Here is an 18,430-nt window from a genome sequence, read left to right as displayed (position 1 = left end):
CAAGGGTGACCAAGGTTAGGCTGCCATCATGCACTTCCCCCAGGCCCTCTTCAAGCTCATTTGAGCATGCCCTCGGTGCCCAGCACTGGGGGCACCCCCTGCCCCCGGGAGGACCCTTCTCATTTTCTCTTTCCTAAATGGTGCCCATGGTGGAGCAGTGATGCCACCCGAATGATCAGCGGTTCCAGCCCACCAACCGCTCCCCGGGAGAGAGAGGCGATCAGCTTCCATTAGGCTGCCAGCCTTGGGAACCCCGGGGCAGCTCCCTCTGTCCGAGAGGGTCACTAGCAGTCAGAGCGGATGTGCCGGCACCCTGCGGCCACAGCCCAGACTCCCAAGCCTCGCTAAAGGCCACCTCCTGCATGAAGCCTCGCGATCCTGCATGGCTAGCTCTCTTCTGGAAGCTCAGGCACGGGAACTAACCCTTTCCTGCGCAGTTGTCCAGTGCCTGATGTGTGCCTCGGGCCACACAGCAAACAGAACCTGGAACTTGACCATCACTGCAGCCGGCAGAGCAGCCGGGGTGAAGAGCATGAACTCTGGGCGCCAGCCCTGTGACCCGGGGTACGTCATTTTGCCTCTCTGAGCCTTAGTTCCTTCCCTCCTCTAGAAGATGGGGATAACAGCTCCTGCCTTGAGGAGCCCTGAGACTTAGATGAGAGTGCGTATCGAACCCTCGGCCACGTGCCCAGAGCTGCGAGGACGTGCTCACAGGCCCCAGCGCAGCGGTGAGAGCCGCCTGGTATGTGTTGGTCAGTGGAGGGGTCAAGACAATGAGGCACAGGGCCTGCCCCCCAGGACACCCCTGGAGGCCTGGGCTGTCACCTTCGTCACATCCCCTTGAGGTCCAATGCACCGTGGGCCGCGGTGATGGTGAGTGGTAGGAGTGGCTGGATGTCTGGAGACGAGGGTTTAGTCTGTGTGACCTGGGAACTGTCACTGCTGCTGTGAGCCTCAGCCTCACTAACCCAAAGATCTGGTGGGGCTGCTGTGAGGACGGATGGAGCACCTTCCTGCAGCCTGGTGGATGCAGGATCCTCTGTGCTGTGAGCACCTTGGGGTGAGTAGATGGATTTGTGCCTAAGCAGAAGACTTGTGCAGAAAGTGACCTCAAAGAAGAAGGGAAAGAGGCAGCAGCCCTTACCATTTCCCCAGCCTGGGAAGCATTGGTCAGCACATCTTCCAGCCACTGGAACTGCTGGCCCGGGTCGGCCATGCCGGCTGTCTGCTCGTTGTTGCTGTAGTACAGATTGGTGTTGAGGACCACGATGCGCCCAGCCCTGCTCGGACCTGGCAGCTTCTCAGAGTAGAAGGCACCTAAAATGTCACAACCAGGGAGAAGTCTGAAGGGACCCTCAACCTCAGGCCAGCCATGCCCGTAACCCCTCCCCTTTGCTCACCTACCTTCTCTTCTGTCCCTGGCAAAAAGAGAGAAGGGAAAGCCCTCCAGCCCTCCCATAGGAGTGGCACTAGGAATCAGTGTAGCCAAATCATGAGCCAAGACTCTGGAGCCAGGATTCCTGGGTTCAAATCTGGGCTCATTAACTCACTTAGTAACTGTGCCACTTGAGAAAGTACCTTGAGCTCTCTAGGCCCCCGTTTCTTCATCTGTATAATGGGTGGGTTTACCCCTCCAGATCCATGATTAACCCTCTTCATCCTACCCTCTGCCCCAGGAGAGTGATCTCTAGGGACTAATTGTGGCTTCCATGCCTGTGGGCTTCTGGTTGTCTGACTGGCAGAGAGCTCCAGCAACCAAAGGAAGGAAGACACGGGTAAGGGTCACCTTTGGTTGGCCCATCATTGGACCAGGGGTTCACCCGCCCCTGCCCCAGGAAGCATTTGGCAATGTCCAGGACAGTTTGGATGGCCACAACTGAGGGGTATTGTGGCCGTCTAGGGACGCAGCTGAACACCCGCTAAGGTGCAGGACAGCAGCCCCGCGAAGCACGCTGCCGAGGCTGAGCACACACATGCTCTTTCCGCAGGTCGAGGTGGGGAGCCTGCTGGTATGCTGAGGGCTGGGCCTGGCACACAGTAAGTGCTCTACACCTGCTGCTGGTTGCCAGTCCTCAGCACGGTAGGTTTATGAGCAGGGGCAGTGGAGTCAGCCCAGGATCCTGCTTCTGAGTCAGCCTCTTGCAGGCTGTGTAACCTTAGTCAAGTGACTTACATGTTCAAGCCTCAATCTCCTTATCTTTAAATGGAGGGTGAACAAAATAATAAACTAGAATGGGGTGAAATCAGTATTGTGTGGGATTGTTGCAGAGACAAAATCCAACCAGAGCCTGCCACACCCCTAAGTGCTTCTTTGACGAGTAAATGGTGTCAGTACCTTGTTTGAAGAGCGCGACAGAGTTGTTACTGAGCCAGGGTCTCCACAGTTCAGCCACCTGGTTGTAGATACTGTTGCTCCCAGCTGGAAGCTGGTTTTTGGGGTGAAAATCATGATTTCCCAAAGCAGCATAGACCTTAGTATCTTGGAGGGAAAGATGAAACAAAAATACATACTGGGTACATATGTAAATTATATATATATATGATGGGGGAAATAGATCTATGTACATATATTTATAAGTTTAGTATTCAGGTCGCAGATGGACATTGGGTCTCCACTCAAGTACTCCTTCAATGCAAGAACACTTTGTTCTATTAAACTGGCATTCCATGATGCTCAACTTCCCGACATGATCGCTGAAGACAAAGTAGGTACATAAGCAATTGTGAAGAAAGCTGATGGTGCCCGGCTATCAAAAGGGCTTGAAAATAAACAAGCAGCCATCTAGCTAAGAAGCAACAAAGGCACATGGAAGAAGCACACCAGCCTGTGTGATCACGAGGTGTCGATGGGATCAGTTATCAGGCATCAACAAAAAATCCTATCATTGTGAATGAGAGGTAGTGTGGAGTGGAGTCCCCAAACCCATCTGTAGGCAACTGGACATCCTCCTACAGAAGGCTCACAGGGAGGAGAGGAGACAGTCAAGGTCCGGTGTATCAATGATGAAACATACAACTTTCCTCTAGTTCTTTAATGCTTCCTCCTCTCCACTATCATGAACCCAATTCTACCTTACAAATCTGGCTAGACCAGAGGATGTACACTGGTCCAGAAGGAACTGGAAACATAGGGAATCTAGGTCAGATGAACCCCTCAGGACCAGTGGTGAGAGGTGATACCTGAAGGGTGGAGGGAAGGTGGGGTGGAAATGGGGAACCGATTACAAGGATCTACATATAACCCCCTCCCTGGGGGGTGGACAACAGAAAAATGGGTGAAGGTAGACATCGGACAGTGCATGACATGACAAAATAATTTATAAATTATCAAGGGGGAAGGAGGGGGAAAGTGAACTGATACCAAGGACTCAAGTAGAAAGAAAATGTTTTTGCGAATTATGATGGCAACAAATGTACAGGTGTGCTTGACACAATGGATAGATGGATGGATGGATGGATTGTGATGAGAGTTGTACGAGCCCGCAACATAATGATTTAAAAAAGAAAAATTGGTGCTGAAGCATTTGATGGAGTGCGTCCTTGTCAGTTGGCCACCAGCCTTGAGAGCCGTGGACGAGGAGCGCCAGCCCAGATGAGGGAAATGCAGAGATAAGGGGAAACCACATCTGATATGAGCCCACTGACCTTCTTTGCCCAGATCTTAAAGGAAGAGCAGTGAGTTCTCGGATCCCCATGCCCCTCATCCACCCCACTCCTGACAGGAAGTTCAAAAGGAAGCCACGGATGACAAGAAGGGGAAGACCTTTGTCAGTGGTGACTGTTGAGCCCGCTCCATCTCATGGCAGCGCCCCGGACAATGGAAGGCAGTGTTGCCCAGTCGTGTGCCATCGTCTGGGTCCCAGGGGTGCTAGGGTCCGTTGTAACCAGGGTGCGTTTCGAATGCCCTTCACCCGAGGAGGCTCACCTTCCAGTGCTGTATCAGACAGCATTCTGCTCTGATGACGATCACCAAGCCTTTCTTCCTAGTCTTAGTCGGGAAGCTCCAGTGAAGCCTGTCCACCGCGACTGCAATACTGGTGGCAAAGCAGTCCGTATCCTAGCAAAGTGCAGCCCCCGCAGGACAGCACCCTGGCTGGCTGAGGTGCTACTAACCCGCTGCCCGGGGCCCGTTCTTATCCATAGTGACCCAGGAGAACAGCAGAACTGCTCTTTCGGGTCTCTGAGACTAGGACAGCCTCATCTTTATCCCGGGGTAAACATCGGATCCATGATTAGACACTTGGTAATGTTGTGTTCCTTGTTCTTATCGATACCAGATTTCTCTTACTTTCAGAAAAGCACTCTCCAGGAGGCCACAGGAGTTCCACTCATTCGTGCGTTCAACAGACCCTTCCTGAACATGTACGATGGACCGAGGCAAGGAGTTGACAGCCAGGTGTTCCGTGCCAGTCCTAGCCCCAGAGGCCTGAAGGTGCAGGGGGTTGACAGGCAGTGAACAATGGCGCTATAAGGGAAGGCTGGTTGCTGTGGGGAGCATAAGGGAACAGAGAGGGAGCGCAGGGGAGGCTTCCCTGAGAAAGTGGGGTGCGCATGACACCTGCAGGGGAAGGGGGACCCGTCAGACATCTCTTCCTCCAGAGCAGCCTCACGGATGCTTTCAGTTTGTCCTCTGTGACTGGCACATAGTAGGTGCTCAGTTGATATGTGAAAAAAACAAACCCAAAAGCTCCTCTTGAGCTCAGAGCAGGGCCTTACCTCTTATGAGTGTGGCCCCCTTCAGGTGTGACGTTTAAGTCAGTCCTGGAAGGCTGGAGCCTCCAGTAACATGTTTTGGAAAACTACCCTTAAAAAGAACCCTTTGCCTTGAACTTCAAAAAGTTCATGGGGAAAAATTCTATTATTTTGCCATTCGATATGTCAGTGAACTTTTGAAGTCCCTCTTGCAGCCTACCAGGTCCTGAAAAGAGGCGTGTGCAGAATTCCCGTGGGGGGTGGTTTGCTGGGAGAAAGCACTGACTGCCAGGAAGGCCTCTCCTCTCTAAAGCAAAGGCCAGGAGTCCTTAGGAACTCCTTTAAGAAAACGCATAGGGGAGGGAGCGGGGCAAGAGGCGCTGTACCAAGGGCTCAAATAGAAATTAAATGTTTAGAAAATGATGATGGCGACAAATGTACAAACACGCTTGATACAATTAATGATTTAACAAGCATCAATCAATCAGATCATAGAAAGCGTAAATCCCTGAAGTGGCCAGAGCAGTTGAGAAGGGGGGCTCCCGCCCTCCCGTGCTGGTTTCTTCCCTGCAGCCATGTGCCAGGCGCTGTGAACAGCTTATATACAGGAACCCACTTTCATCCTCCTGGAATCCCCATTTCTGGGGTCTGTGTACTTCGGGGAAACACACACACCTTCGCCACCACCTCAGCCATTTGCTCGTGGTTGCCCTTTTGAATCTGCAGCCTTGAAGAAGCGGATTTCCTGCCATTACCTTTCTAGGAGCATGGAGGCCTAGTGGTCGACACAGAGAATGAGTAACCTCAAGGTCAGCAGTTGGAAGCCCCCCCAAGGGGAGAGAGACCATCTGCTCTCACAAGGACAATGACCTTGGCACTCGGTGGGGGAGGCTGGGGAAACAGTGAGTACAAGAAGAACCATGAGAACTCACTAAAGAAAGTGTTCTGAAAATGATCGTGGAGGTAACTGAACAACCCTTCTTCATATGATTGAACTATTATATGGTAGGTGAATTATATGCCAATAAATCTATTTTTTTTAAAAGAACGACTCGACGATGTTGGTGAGTTTTGTTTTTCCCTTAAAGTTACCTTTAAAGCAAACAAAAACAATAGCTTAGAAGGAGCCATGTTGCCATAGACAGGGGGTTCTTCTAAAGCAGGGAACGGGGAGCCAGACTGATGGTTCCCTGTTGGTTCTGACTCTCAGCACCTCAATAGCAGACAGGGGAGAGCTGCCCCTGTGGGTTTCCCGGACTGTAATTCTCTCAGGGAGTAGGAAGCCTCCTCTCCCTCAGAGCAGCTGGTGGTTTCAAACTGCTGATTATTCAGCAGCCCAGCAAGTAAGCAGCACGCCATCTGGGCCAGTAAGGCCCGGGAAATGCTCAGGACAGGCCAGCATCGCTCACCTGCCCCAAGAGAAGCCATTCCAGCCATCACAGTAGGGCCGAGTTACTGAACTGTTTGACCAGTGATGTTACAAGAACCCAAATGGCCCTCGGTCAGAATAGGTTCCCAGCCCTGTGTTAAAGGATCATCTGTCCAGGAATAGAAATGTGTCTGACTGGAGGCTGTGCTTGAGGATAAATTGTTATATAAACATGTCCTAGCCCTGTTTTCCAGGCAAGTTAATGGGTGTGTTTAAGAGTCTCTGGAAGTTTTCTCATCTTGCCAACATTTTGTTCACCCCTTAAGAAAATGTTACCCTCATTTATAAGTTGTATATTAAATAAACCACTCAATACCCATTATTAGCTGTTCTAGAGAATTTTTAAAAATCATTTCATTGGGGGCTCATAAAATTCTTATCACAATCCATACATACATCAATTGTGTAAAGCACATTTTCAAATTCATTGCCCTCATCATTCTCAAAACATTTGCTCTCCACCCAAGCCCCTGGCATCAGCTCCTCATTTTTCCCCTTCCTCTCCCCTCCACCCTCCCTCATGAACCTTTGATAATTTATAAGTTATTTTGCCATATCTTGCACTGTCCGACATCCCCCCTCACCCACTCTGCTGTCCATCCCCACAGGGAGGAGGTTATATGTAGATCCTTGTAATCGGTTCCCCCTTTCCACCCCACCCTTCTTCCACCCACCCAGTATTGCCACACTCACCACTGGTCCTGAAGGGATCATCCGCCCCGGATTCCCTGTGTTTCCAGTTCTCACCTGTACCAGTGTACATCCTCTGGTCTAGCCAGATTTGTAAAGTAGAATTGGGATCATGAGAGTGGGTGGAGGAGGAAGCATTTAGGAACTAGAAGAAAGTTGTATGTTTCATCATTGTTACACTGCACCCTGACTGGCTCATCTCCTCCCCTCGACCCTTCTAAAAGGGGATGTCCAATTGCCTACAGATGGGCTTTGGGTCTCCACTCCGCACTACCTCTCATTCACAATGATATGATTTTTGTTCTGATGATACCTGATCCCTTTGACACCTCATAATCACACAGGCTGGTGTGCTTCTTTCATGTGGCCTTTGTTGCTTCTGAACTAGGTGGCCACTTGTTTACCTTCAAGCCTTTAAGATCCCAGATGCTACATCTTTTGATAGCCGGGCACCATCAGCTTTCTTCACCACATTTGCTTATACACCCGCTTTGTCTTCAGCGATTGTGTCTGGAAGGTGAGCATCATGGAATGCCAGTTTAATAGAACAAAGTATTTTTGCATTGAGGGGGAGTACTTGAGTGGAGACCCAACGTCCATCTGCTACCTTAATTCTAAATCTATATATACATGCACATACATCGACTTCCACATCCTCATATATAATATATTTACATATGTACATGCCTGTATTTAGACTTCTATAAATGCCCTTTACCTCCTAGCTCTTTCCTCTCATTTCTTTTTACTTTCTTCTTGTCCCACTATCATGCTAAGCCTTCATTAGGGTTTCAGTAATTACTCTCGGTTACATTACCATTGTTCATGCCCTACCAAGCCTCCTACACCCGCCTCACCACCGATTTGGATCACTTGTTCCCTTGTCCTGTTCTAGAGAATTTTTTTTTTAAGAAAAACCAAACTACTGCCACCTAGTCAATTCTGACTCTTAAGGTTCCAATCAGACAGGGTAGAACTGTCCTTAATGGGTTTCTGAGACTATAACTCTTGATGAGAGTTGAAAACCTCACCTTTCTCCCTGGGAGAGTCTAGTGAATCCCATGGCTGACCTTGCTAACCCACCATGCCAGCGGGGCTCCCTGCCTGTGCTACTTAGGTGGTCCTGTGACCGGGAACCCCCTCCTGCTGATGGTCACCCTCATCTGGTTGATTCCTTTTTATCTTCCTCCTGTTCAAAAGTTAATAAATGAATCTGTATAAAATGTATTTGAATTAAGAAATAAAAGAGATCCCAAATTCATCTATACTGTATACAGACCCATTGATTAACTCTTGGATGGAACTATGGAAGCCTGAGAAGAACCGTGATTGGGGTACACACATGATTGCCGATTAGAAAAATATGTAAGATTGGTTCTGAGGCCACTGACCCTCTTGGTTAGGACATGACTCGTAACAATTTCACCTAGCACCCCAATTTCCATCAAGAACACTCCTAGGCAATTCTTATCACAATCCATACATCCATCCATTGTGTCAAGTACATTTGTCCATTTGTTGCCATCATTTCCAAAACATTTTCTTTCTACTTGAGTCCTTGGTATCAGCTTCTCATTTTTCCCCTCCCTCCCTCACCCACCTTCCCTCATGAACCCTTGATAATTTAGATTTTTTTTCATGTCTTATTCTGACTAATGTCTCCCTTCACCCACTTTTCTGTTGTCCATCCCCCCTGGGAGGAGGTTACATGTAGATCATTGTAATTGGTTTCCCTTTTCTCCCCCTTCCATCCCCTTACTCTCCTGGTAAGGCTACTCTCAATATTGGTCCTGAGGGGCTTATCTGTCCTGGATTCCCGACCAATAACTTATTCATTGCAAACATCAATTTCAACAGAATAAATGGGAATGATGCAGGTGGACCTTCTCAGATGGAATATTTGAGACCAATCAGTGACACCTATAGAAAGATAATGGAGAGCCTTCATATCATCAGCCAACTGCAGGAACACACCCTCCATTGCTCATGTGCAAGTTTGACTTGAAGCCAGAGATGATTAAGTGGTTGTCATGAAGTCCATGACAACAAAGGTATGAGCATGAATATATTCCACCTGAATTTAGAGACCAGCTCAAGAATATATTTGACACATGGACACTGATGACCAAAAAGATTGTGGGAAGACATCTGAGTGAGTTAGTGTATTGTGCCAACCTGGCTGATAAACACATGTGGGGTTAATTGAATGGCGCAGGGATAAATGGCTCAGTGAGCCTTGCCTTTCTAGTTCTCGGGTCTCTTGCTTTGTGTGGTCGCATCAGGATGCAGCTGCCTTAGCAGTTCCCTGCTTCAGCTGACAAGGCTGACTTCCTGCAAGACATCCCTGAGGAGAAGCCACATGAACCTAACCCGATGCAGCCCTGGGTGCTGGAGCAGCCGTGTGGAGACCCCTACCGTGCTGAGATGCTTACACATTCACTGACTCCGCTTTCCTCCTGCAGTCGGCATCGTTGTGTGTGTTTTGTGAGATGGAGGAGGATTTTGTGGATTGGTGTTGGACATATGGGCTAATGTTGGACTTGTGGGCTTGGGCAGCACTGGGTTGGGATGTTTCCTTGATGCGCACGTAACCTTTATATAAAATTCTCTCTTATACATATGTTGCTGTGGATTTGTTTCTCTAAAGTACCCAGACTAGCACAACATCAAAGACATTCTACATGAAGAAAGCAAAAGTTCCTTAAAAAAGAAAGAAAATTAATTTCAAAAGAAAATCTGAAACTTGCTCTTGAACTTAAAGAGGAGCTAAAGTGGATGGAAGGACAGCTGGTAAAGACAAGTGTGTTCTAATCAAATTTGCAAAGACTTGGCACTAGGAAATCAAAATAGAAGAATATGCTTAGCGTTTCTTATGCTGAAAAACTGAAGAGCAAAATTGAGCCTTGAGTAGAAATATTTCAGGATTTGAATGATGTAGAAAGCATCAAAAGAAGATGGAAGGAAAACTGTACCAGAAAGAACTGGTCAATGTCCGACCACTTCAGAAGGTGACATGTGGTCAAGAACCAGTGGAACTGAGACTCTGCAAAGAACAAAACCAGGACCCCCTCGACCCAAACTCACTGCCACCAAGACGAGCCTGGCTCACAGTGACCCTATCATCCAGGGTAGAACTGCCCCTCTGAGCTTCCGAGACGGTAACTTCCTACCAGAACAGAGAGCTTCCTCTTTATCCCAAGGAGAAGCCACATGGACCTAACCCGATGTTAGTGGTTTCAAACTGCTAACCTTGCGGTGAACAGCCAACACATAACCACTGCTTCTGTAGTCCCATCTACAACTGTGGTGCACTGATTGGCCACCAGTCGTGCTTTTGTGACTGTTTCTTTTGTACTCCCTCGTGCTATGTAAACAGCTGTGTCTCTGTAAGTCCGTGTAGGCCATGATGGCCAAGGCTCCCTCATATAAATAGTCTGGCCTTTATCCTACTTAAGACTTAGAAATAAATGCATCTTTGTAAATTACAGTTGAGTTTGGAGTCTTTTATCCCCTACAACAGTGGTTGCAAATTGGGAAAGGTAGGCGTCAGGTATCTACTCGTATTTATTCAGTCTGTGTGCTGAACAAATAATCTCAGAAGCTCGTTCTAGGCGGGGGGGATACCCTAAGTATAGAGAGATCCCTTTATTAAGCCTTTTATTATGATTGTAATCATTGTATTGGCATACCTTTATGAAGTCTTAAGGAGCCCTGGTGGTGGTGTCCAGTAAGCATGGGACTGTTAACCACAAGGTCGGTGGTTCAAACCCAACTCCTGCTCCAAAGATGAACGATGAAGCTGGCTGCCCCGTAAAGAGGAACAGAACCCCAGAAACCCTAACTAGGGATCCAGATCAGTAAGTAACTCCAGGGGCAATTACTTAATGTGGCTTTTCCAGCCAAACGCTCTGTACCTGCCGCCAAACCCCCTTTCCTGCATGGGTCAGGTAAGAAGGTGGGAGGCACTGCAGGACTCACTGGGAGTGCCACCTGCCGGGTATAAAAGCAGCCCTCCGAGAAGCACCAGAGGGGGCCCTCACCACCAGCAAGACCCAGGAGTAGAGCATGGCCACTAGACCAGCGGTTCTCAACCTGGGGGTTGCGACCCTTTTGGGGGTCAAACGACCCTTTCCTGGGGGTCGCCCGATTCATCACAGTAGCAAAATTACACTTACGAAGTAGCAACGAAAATAATGTTATAGTTGGGGGGTCAGTCACCACAACATGAGGAACTGTATTAAAGGGTCGAGGCATTAGGAAGGTTGAGAACCACTGCTCTAGACCCCTGCATAGTGAACTTCCTTAACCCAGCGGACAGCTGACATCAGAGAAGCAGCACCATCACCAGGAGCCAGAGCGTGAGACCAAGCATTCTGTGCAGAAGGCTGGCTTGTAGAGGAGGGCGGCTTTGGGCACTTAACTCGGGGAGCTGGACGTTCAGACTCACGATAGTGGAACTGACTGCCTTCAGGCTGAGACTTCCTGGAACGGAGCGCCTCTGGGCACTTAACACGGGAAGTGGGCTTGCTGCCCTGTGGAGCTTGAGCTGGATGCGTTCAGGGTGAGGCCTACAGCAGAGACGCTCGTCCTTTGAACATTGATTAGCAGCCCTGAAAGATCTTTGTAACATGTCCCGAGTGAATCTCTGTATCCTAAGCATTTCTCAGCTGCAGTGTAACCTATTAACTCTTTCATAAACATTGTCTGAGAGTTCTGTGCAGTCATTGCATTGAATGATGGAGTCCAGATGAAAAAGTAGAGAATGCTGTTTAAGATAGAACACAAAGAGAAACCCCAAAATGGATCACCCAGATGAGGAAGACCATTAGCATAAGACAATAATGGGGTCCAAAGGATTCACAGCCATGTAAAATATGGAAAACAAAGGAAATTTATCCTAAAATCACGACTGGCAGATCAATTCGCCCTAGTCCCAGGCTGGACTGGACGATGGAACCGGGAAAGGGGCCACATTGGGATACATGCACGAATCCAGATTAGAAACGCCTACAGGGTTGGCTCCCTGGCCCTCTGACCGCCTTACTGGAGGCTGACTCATAACGGTGTGACCCTTACACCCTGGTCCCATCGCGGATGAGCCCAGGCATTTCCCTAAAGTTGAGATTGCTCCTCTCCGGGCTGGCCAGAGGAGACTCAGCAAACACTCTGTACCTGAGAGCAAAGTTCTTACATTGCTGGTCACAGGTCAGGGAGACCTGGTGCTGCTGTTGTTGGTTAAGAGTTGGGCTGCTAACCACTGGATGGGCAGTTGAAGTTTACTGTTGGATCTTTGTACCCATAGAGATGGACAGCCTCAGAAACCCCCTGCATTGGGTTTAACTCCGTGGCAGTGGGTTTGGTTTGATTGGTGTGATCACTGATCAGAAAAAACTCAGTGGAGGCTGAATGTATGTGGAGACTCCCTGTAAACTCGAGCCTCATGCCAACCTCGTGCTCAGAATAAGCACGAATATAAGCTGCTCTGTACAGAAGGTCTTCAGTGGCGGCTGCTTCTGAAGCGGGCAGCTGACGCCTTCTTTGTAGTCTGTTCTTCGTCTGGAAGCTCCTCTGCAACCTGTACACCTGCTGGCATTCGCAATACCAGCACCGTAGCTTCCAGCATCACAACAACACCCAAGCCGTGACAGTACAACAAGCTAAGACAAACGAGTCTATCTTAGAAGGACAGCCAGAGCGCTCTTTGGAGGCAAGGGTGGCGAAACTTCACCTTACGCCCTTTGGACATGGTGTCAGGAGAGACCAGTCCCCAGAGAAGGCTCTCATGGATTGACACAGCGGCTGCAACAATGGTCTCAACCAGGAGCATGGCAAGGGGGCACAAGATCAGACCGCAGTTCAGTGTGTTGTGCAGAGGGTCGCCGTGGGTCAGCGCCAACAGCAACAGGGTTGTTGGCATCAGAACTGGAGGAAGACGCAACAGCCTTATGTGCAGATGACACAGCCGTGCTTGCTGGAAGTAAAGAGCACTTGGAGCCCGCACGGATGAAGACTAAAGACTGGTGTTCAGCATGGATAGCACCTCAACATAAACGACAAAGTCTCCACACCTGAACCAGTAAACAAACAACATCGCGAGGAACAGAGAAGAGATTGAAGTTGGCAAGGGTGTCGTTTTGCTTGGCTCTACAATCAATGCTTATGGAAGCAACAGTCAAGGAATCGAATGTGGTATTGCATTGGGCAAACGTGCCGCCAAAGACCTCTTTAAAGGGGTTAAAGAGCAGACATGCACTTTGAGGACCAAGGTGACCTGAGGCGGGGAAGCTACAAGCCTGGGTTGAGTTGCGTTAGATTGTTTAGGTGGAAGCATCCAGCCTCTCTGCACTTACACGGAGGGAAGAACCACTTACACGGAGGGAAGATCCACTTACACGGAGGGAAGATCCACTTACACGGAGGGAAGATCCACTTACACGGAGGGAAGATCCACTTACACGGAGGGAAGATCCACTTACACCGAGGGAAGATCCACTTACACCGAGGGAAGATCCACTTACACGGAGGGAAGATCCACTTACACGGAGGGAAGATCCACTTACACGGAGGGAAGATCCACTTACACGGAGGGAAGATCCACTTACACGGAGGGAAGATCCACTTACACCGAGGGAAGATCCACTCACACCTAGGGAAGATCCACTTACACGGAGGGAAGATCCACTTACACCGAGGAAAGATCCACTCACACCTAGGGAAGATCCACTTACACGGAGGGAAGATCCACTTACACCTAGGGAAGATCCACTCACACGGAGGGAAGATCCACTTACACGGAGGGAAGATCCACTTACACGGAGGGAAGATCCACTCACACCTAGGGAAGATCCACTCACACCTAGGGAAGATCCACTCACATGGAGGGAAGATCCACTTACACGGAGGGAAGATCCACTCACACCTAGGGAAGATCCACTCACACCTAGGGAAGATCCACTCACACCTAGGGAAGATCCACTCACACCTAGGGAAGATCCACTCACACCTAGGGAAGATCCACTCACACCTAGGGAAGATCCACTCACACTTAGGGAAGATCCACTCACACCTAGGGAAGATCCACTCACACGGAGGGAAGATCCACTTACACGGAGGGAAGATCCACTTACACGGAGGGAAGATCCACTCACACGGAGGGAAGATCCACTTACACGGAGGGAAGATCCACTCACACGGAGGGAAGATCCACTTACACGGAGGGAAGATCCACTCACACCTAGGGAAGATCCACTCACACCTAGGGAAGATCCACTCACACCTAGGGAAGATCCACTCACACCTAGGGAAGATCCACTCACACGGAGGGAAGATCCACTTACACGGAGGGAAGATCCACTTACACGGAGGGAAGATCCACTCACACGGAGGGAAGATCCACTTACACGGAGGGAAGATCCACTCACACGGAGGGAAGATCCACTTACACGGAGGGAAGATCCACTCACACCTAGGGAAGATCCACTCACACCTAGGGAAGATCCACTCACACCTAGGGAAGATCCACTCACACCTAGGGAAGATCCACTCACACCTAGGGAAGATCCACTCACACGGAGGGAAGATCCACTTACACGGAGGGAAGATCCACTTACACGGAGGGAAGATCCACTCACACGGAGGGAAGATCCACTTACACCGAGGAAAGATCCACTTACACCGAGGGAAGGCGGGAGAGGAAAGGAAGTTGCTTCCAGAATGTGAGGGGGCTTCAAAACATTCTTGGGAAAAAATGGGATTAAAAGAGAATGGAGCTGTGAGAGCCCCAAATAAAATGATGCATTTGACCAACAGAGGAGCTTCTGAAGCACCCTCACAGAAGTGCAATGGGCGGGGGAGACAGCCCTAGTGTTCACACCACGATCTGCCCCCCCCCCCCCCCCCCCCCCGTGACGGGGACAGTGGCGTCACCCTCCAGGCTCACATTCTTCAGGGAGCTTGAATGGCTGGAGCTCCTTTCTCAAGGGGAACTGGACAGTGTACCTGCCACTCAGTCCATGCAGTTGTTGGTCCCTCCCTTTGGCCCCAGGGTTAGGACCTTGCAAGGGGCAGCTGCATCGCAATCCACAGGGGCTTGTAAATGAGCTGCATTCAGAGGTCCCGCTGGTGGCCCATGAGCCTGATTCACCCCCACCCCCAACCCCACCCCAGCACCTAGTGTTTGGCAAAGTCTGTTTAAAAGCATTGGCAAGTGCCATTAGGTGTAGAATGCAGATCCTGTTCTCCCAATTGAGTCCCCCGGGGCCACTGCCTCACTGGTCTTAGAAGCATCATGAAAGAACCCGTTGGCTGACAATGAAGTTGTGAATGGCAGCCAGTGCAGGTCCCCAGGGCTGTGTGCAAGACTGTGTGAGACTACCAGGGATGCCGCCTAGATGTAATTGTAGACAGAGTCCGGTGTGAAGCAGTGAAATGGCAGGGGCTGCCATTCATAGGAAGGTGTCTGTCTAGACCCTGTGAGATCACCTGTTGCCTGCAGGGTAAGGAATGAGGGTTGGAAGATCCTTACTCTTGACCTTGCTGCTGGTGGCCCCCTACTGCGCTGGGCCCCACCTGGGGCCAAGGAACGTGGTAGGTGGTCCAACCACAGTCTTACCTGGAAAGACCTCTCTGATGAGCTTAGTCAGGCGTTCCACAATTCCCAGCACAGCCGCCTCTCCCAGCTTCTCGTTGGCCACGTGAGGTGTGTCATCCCTGCAAAACACCACCAGACCTGGTGTCGGCTTCATCCAGGAAGGGCTTGGGCAAAGGAAGGCTCCACGCTCCTGGGAAGTCTGCAGTGGAGCTGGGAGTCTGGCGGGACAGAGTCCACAGCCGGCTTCCCCATTTGTGCTTGTTTGTTTGTATCCCTTATTTGGTCACTGAATCGCACTGATACTCCACCAGTTCATCTGCAAAATAGGGATCATGGTGGGACCTACACACACACACACTTTTTTGGTAGAACGAAGTGGAGTGCACTAAAACCCACTGTAGTAGCTGCTGGGGGGTCATTCGTATGATTCATACTGAGAGGGAAGCTCTGCCGGCCCAGTCGCATCTGCAGGTCCCCAGGAGCTCTGTGATGAGAAGCCACACCAAAGGCTTCTTTCCCCCGAGACTCTAGCCATCTAGAGGGGCCTCAGAGCATGGGGCTTCAAGATATTGTCGGGCAGGCCCGGGGCCTGCTGCTGGATCATTCTGTCTTGCGTGTGACAGGCAAAAGCAAGTGCACCCACCGGGGAAATGTTCAGCACTTTTGGGACTCGGGAAAGGAGGACAGTGGGAAGCTGGGGGAGCGGCAGAAGCCCTGTCCTGAGATCTCTGCTGGACCACACAGGGCAAGGCAGTCCTGCCCAGGAAGTAGCCCAGGAAAGTTAGTGAGCTTAATAATATTAAGACTGCTGCTAGCAGCTCGCCCGGACTCACTCTGTGCCAGGCATGTGCCTCGTGCTACGCTGGAACCCAAGTAGCCTTTGCAGAACTGCGGAGCTAGCCCTGGGGCTCAATGCCAGGTCACAGCCCCCGCCCACCAGGCACCCTGAGAAAGGAAGATGCAGCTGTGTGCTCCCATGAAGATTTATAGTCTCAAGTAGGTAGAGAGAGAGATGATAGATATATGTAGGATATATACGTCCTATAGAGGGTTTTTATGATTCACAAACTACTCAATGACTGTTTCAGATATTCCCAGCCACTACTGCATCTTCCTAGTCACTCCACAGCATAAGTTCTTTTAATATCCCCATTTTATAGGTAAGAAAGCTAAAGCCCGAGAAGTTAAGAATTCCTGAGAATATATGACTAGAGAGTGGTGGAGCACACAGTCCATGGACCTGGGCCACCCGAAGGTGAAGGAAGCATCAGACTTAGAGGCGGACTCAGGCACAGTCTGATAGGCATGGGGGGAGGGGGGAAGGGGGAACCGATCACAATGATTGACATATAACCCCCCCACCCAGGGTGACAAACAACAGAAACATGGGTGAAGGGAGCCAGTGGACTGTGTAAGATATGAAAATAATAATTTTATAATTTATCAAGGGTTCATGAGGGAAGGAGGGTGGGAGAGGGGGGGTGGAAAGGAGGAGCTGATATCAAGGGCTCAAGTAGAAAGAAAGAGTATTGAGAAAGATGAGGCAACAAATGTGTACGTGTGCTTTACACATTGATGTATGTTTGGATTGTGATCAGAGTTGTATGATCCCCAATAAAATGATTTTTAAAAATTAAAATAAAAAAAGTCCACTAGGCAGATGACACAGCCTTGCTTGCTGAAAGTAAAGAGGACTTGGAGCTCTGAGGGAGGAGGGTCAAAGACCACAGTGTTCCCTGTGGATGACACCCCAGTATGAAGCAAAAGTCCCCACGGCCTCAAGATAAAGAGATAAAAGATCGACGCTATCAAGGATTTCATTTTCCACAGTCAGCACCTGTGGAAACAGCTGTCAGGAAGTCAGATGCCAGTGGGCAATCTGCTGCAAAAGAGCTTGATAACGGATGAAAAAGCAAAAACATTGCTCGGAGGACTCAGGCGCCCAGATCCAGCTTCCTCCTGCGCATGCTCAGGTCAAACGTTGGCCAGGGAGGAAGGAAGCCCGATGAAGAGCCGGTGCCTTTGAAGTATGGGTTGGTGAAGAACACGGAATATACCATGAGTGAGTGAAACTGTCTTTGAAGGACAGCCAGCATGCTCCTGAGAGGCGAGGCTGGCGAGGCTGCCTCTCACTCACTGGACGAGTCAGCGGGAAAGACAGTCCCCGGGGAAGGACAGCACGCTTGGTGTGAGACACAAGGTCAGCAAACTAAGGAGGAGGCTCCACAAGGGGCATGCATGCCAGGCCGCAGCAGGGGACTCAAACACAGCAAGGATGGTGACCATGACTGCAGCCGGGCAGGGTTTCGTTGGGTGGAAGGCAGAACTGACCCCTTCTCTCCCTGCACTTGGATCTTAGGGCTGGACGTTCCTACCCGCCAGAGAAAGTGGCTGCGGTGTTTACCCCACAGCGTAACATCCAGTTACCAGATGCTCGGCCATGCAAGGACAGGCTCCCCAGCCTCAGTGGACCTGTGTCCTGAGACCGGGCGACCTGGAGGTTGTGGGCACAGACAGGAGTCGTACATCCAGTCCCAGGCGATGCACGTGACTTTCGCCCCTCTGACCTTCAGGTTCCTCATCTCCAACACGGGCCTCTTGGGAGGGATGAAGGCAGAGGATGTGAGTGCCGGGCCTGGTTGGCATCTAGCCGCACACGGAAAGCGCCTGGCAAAGGGCAGCTGCTGGTGCCACGGCTCTTACCCGGTCCAGAGAATGAAATCGGGCTCAGGCAGGATCTGCTTCATGGCGTAGATGGAGGAGTTGATAAGAGCCCAGGGCGAATCACAGAGGTAGTCACCCCATGGGCCCGCGTTGGGCACAGGCTGGGAGCCGGCCGAAGGGCACACCTGGAGAGGGTCTTCAGATGCCTTGTAGTCGGGGTCCAGGTGCAAATCAGAGATGTGCCAGAACTTTCCTGCAGAGGGAAAGAGACCGTCACTGAGCACGGCGCCTCCTTGAGCTACTCAAGGGAGCCTGGGCTGTTCACAGAGAGGAGGAAGCCTCTGCGGGGCGCCGGGGGCAAAGAG

The 18,430-nt window shown here is 50.4% G+C and overlaps 1 protein-coding gene across 1 annotated transcript in view; it reads right to left on the bottom strand.

Annotated features, from left to right (window-relative positions):
- Positions 1 to 18,430, bottom strand: part of SMPDL3B (sphingomyelin phosphodiesterase acid like 3B) — a 33,383-nt gene that overhangs the window by 6,405 nt on the left and 8,548 nt on the right. The window contains exons 2-5 of the mRNA XM_075564983.1: positions 18,105 to 18,318; positions 15,423 to 15,520; positions 2,336 to 2,479; positions 1,145 to 1,317 (exon numbers count right to left, since the gene is read on the bottom strand). Coding sequence (XP_075421098.1) covers positions 1,145 to 1,317; positions 2,336 to 2,479; positions 15,423 to 15,520; positions 18,105 to 18,318 — 629 coding nt within the window. The remainder of the gene's footprint in view (positions 1 to 1,144; positions 1,318 to 2,335; positions 2,480 to 15,422; positions 15,521 to 18,104; positions 18,319 to 18,430) is intronic.

Source organism: Tenrec ecaudatus, chromosome 1 (assembly GCF_050624435.1).
Source record: "Tenrec ecaudatus isolate mTenEca1 chromosome 1, mTenEca1.hap1, whole genome shotgun sequence".
Lineage (NCBI taxonomy): Eukaryota > Metazoa > Chordata > Mammalia > Afrosoricida > Tenrecidae > Tenrec > Tenrec ecaudatus.
This window is presented reverse-complemented; position numbering and strand designations above follow the sequence as displayed.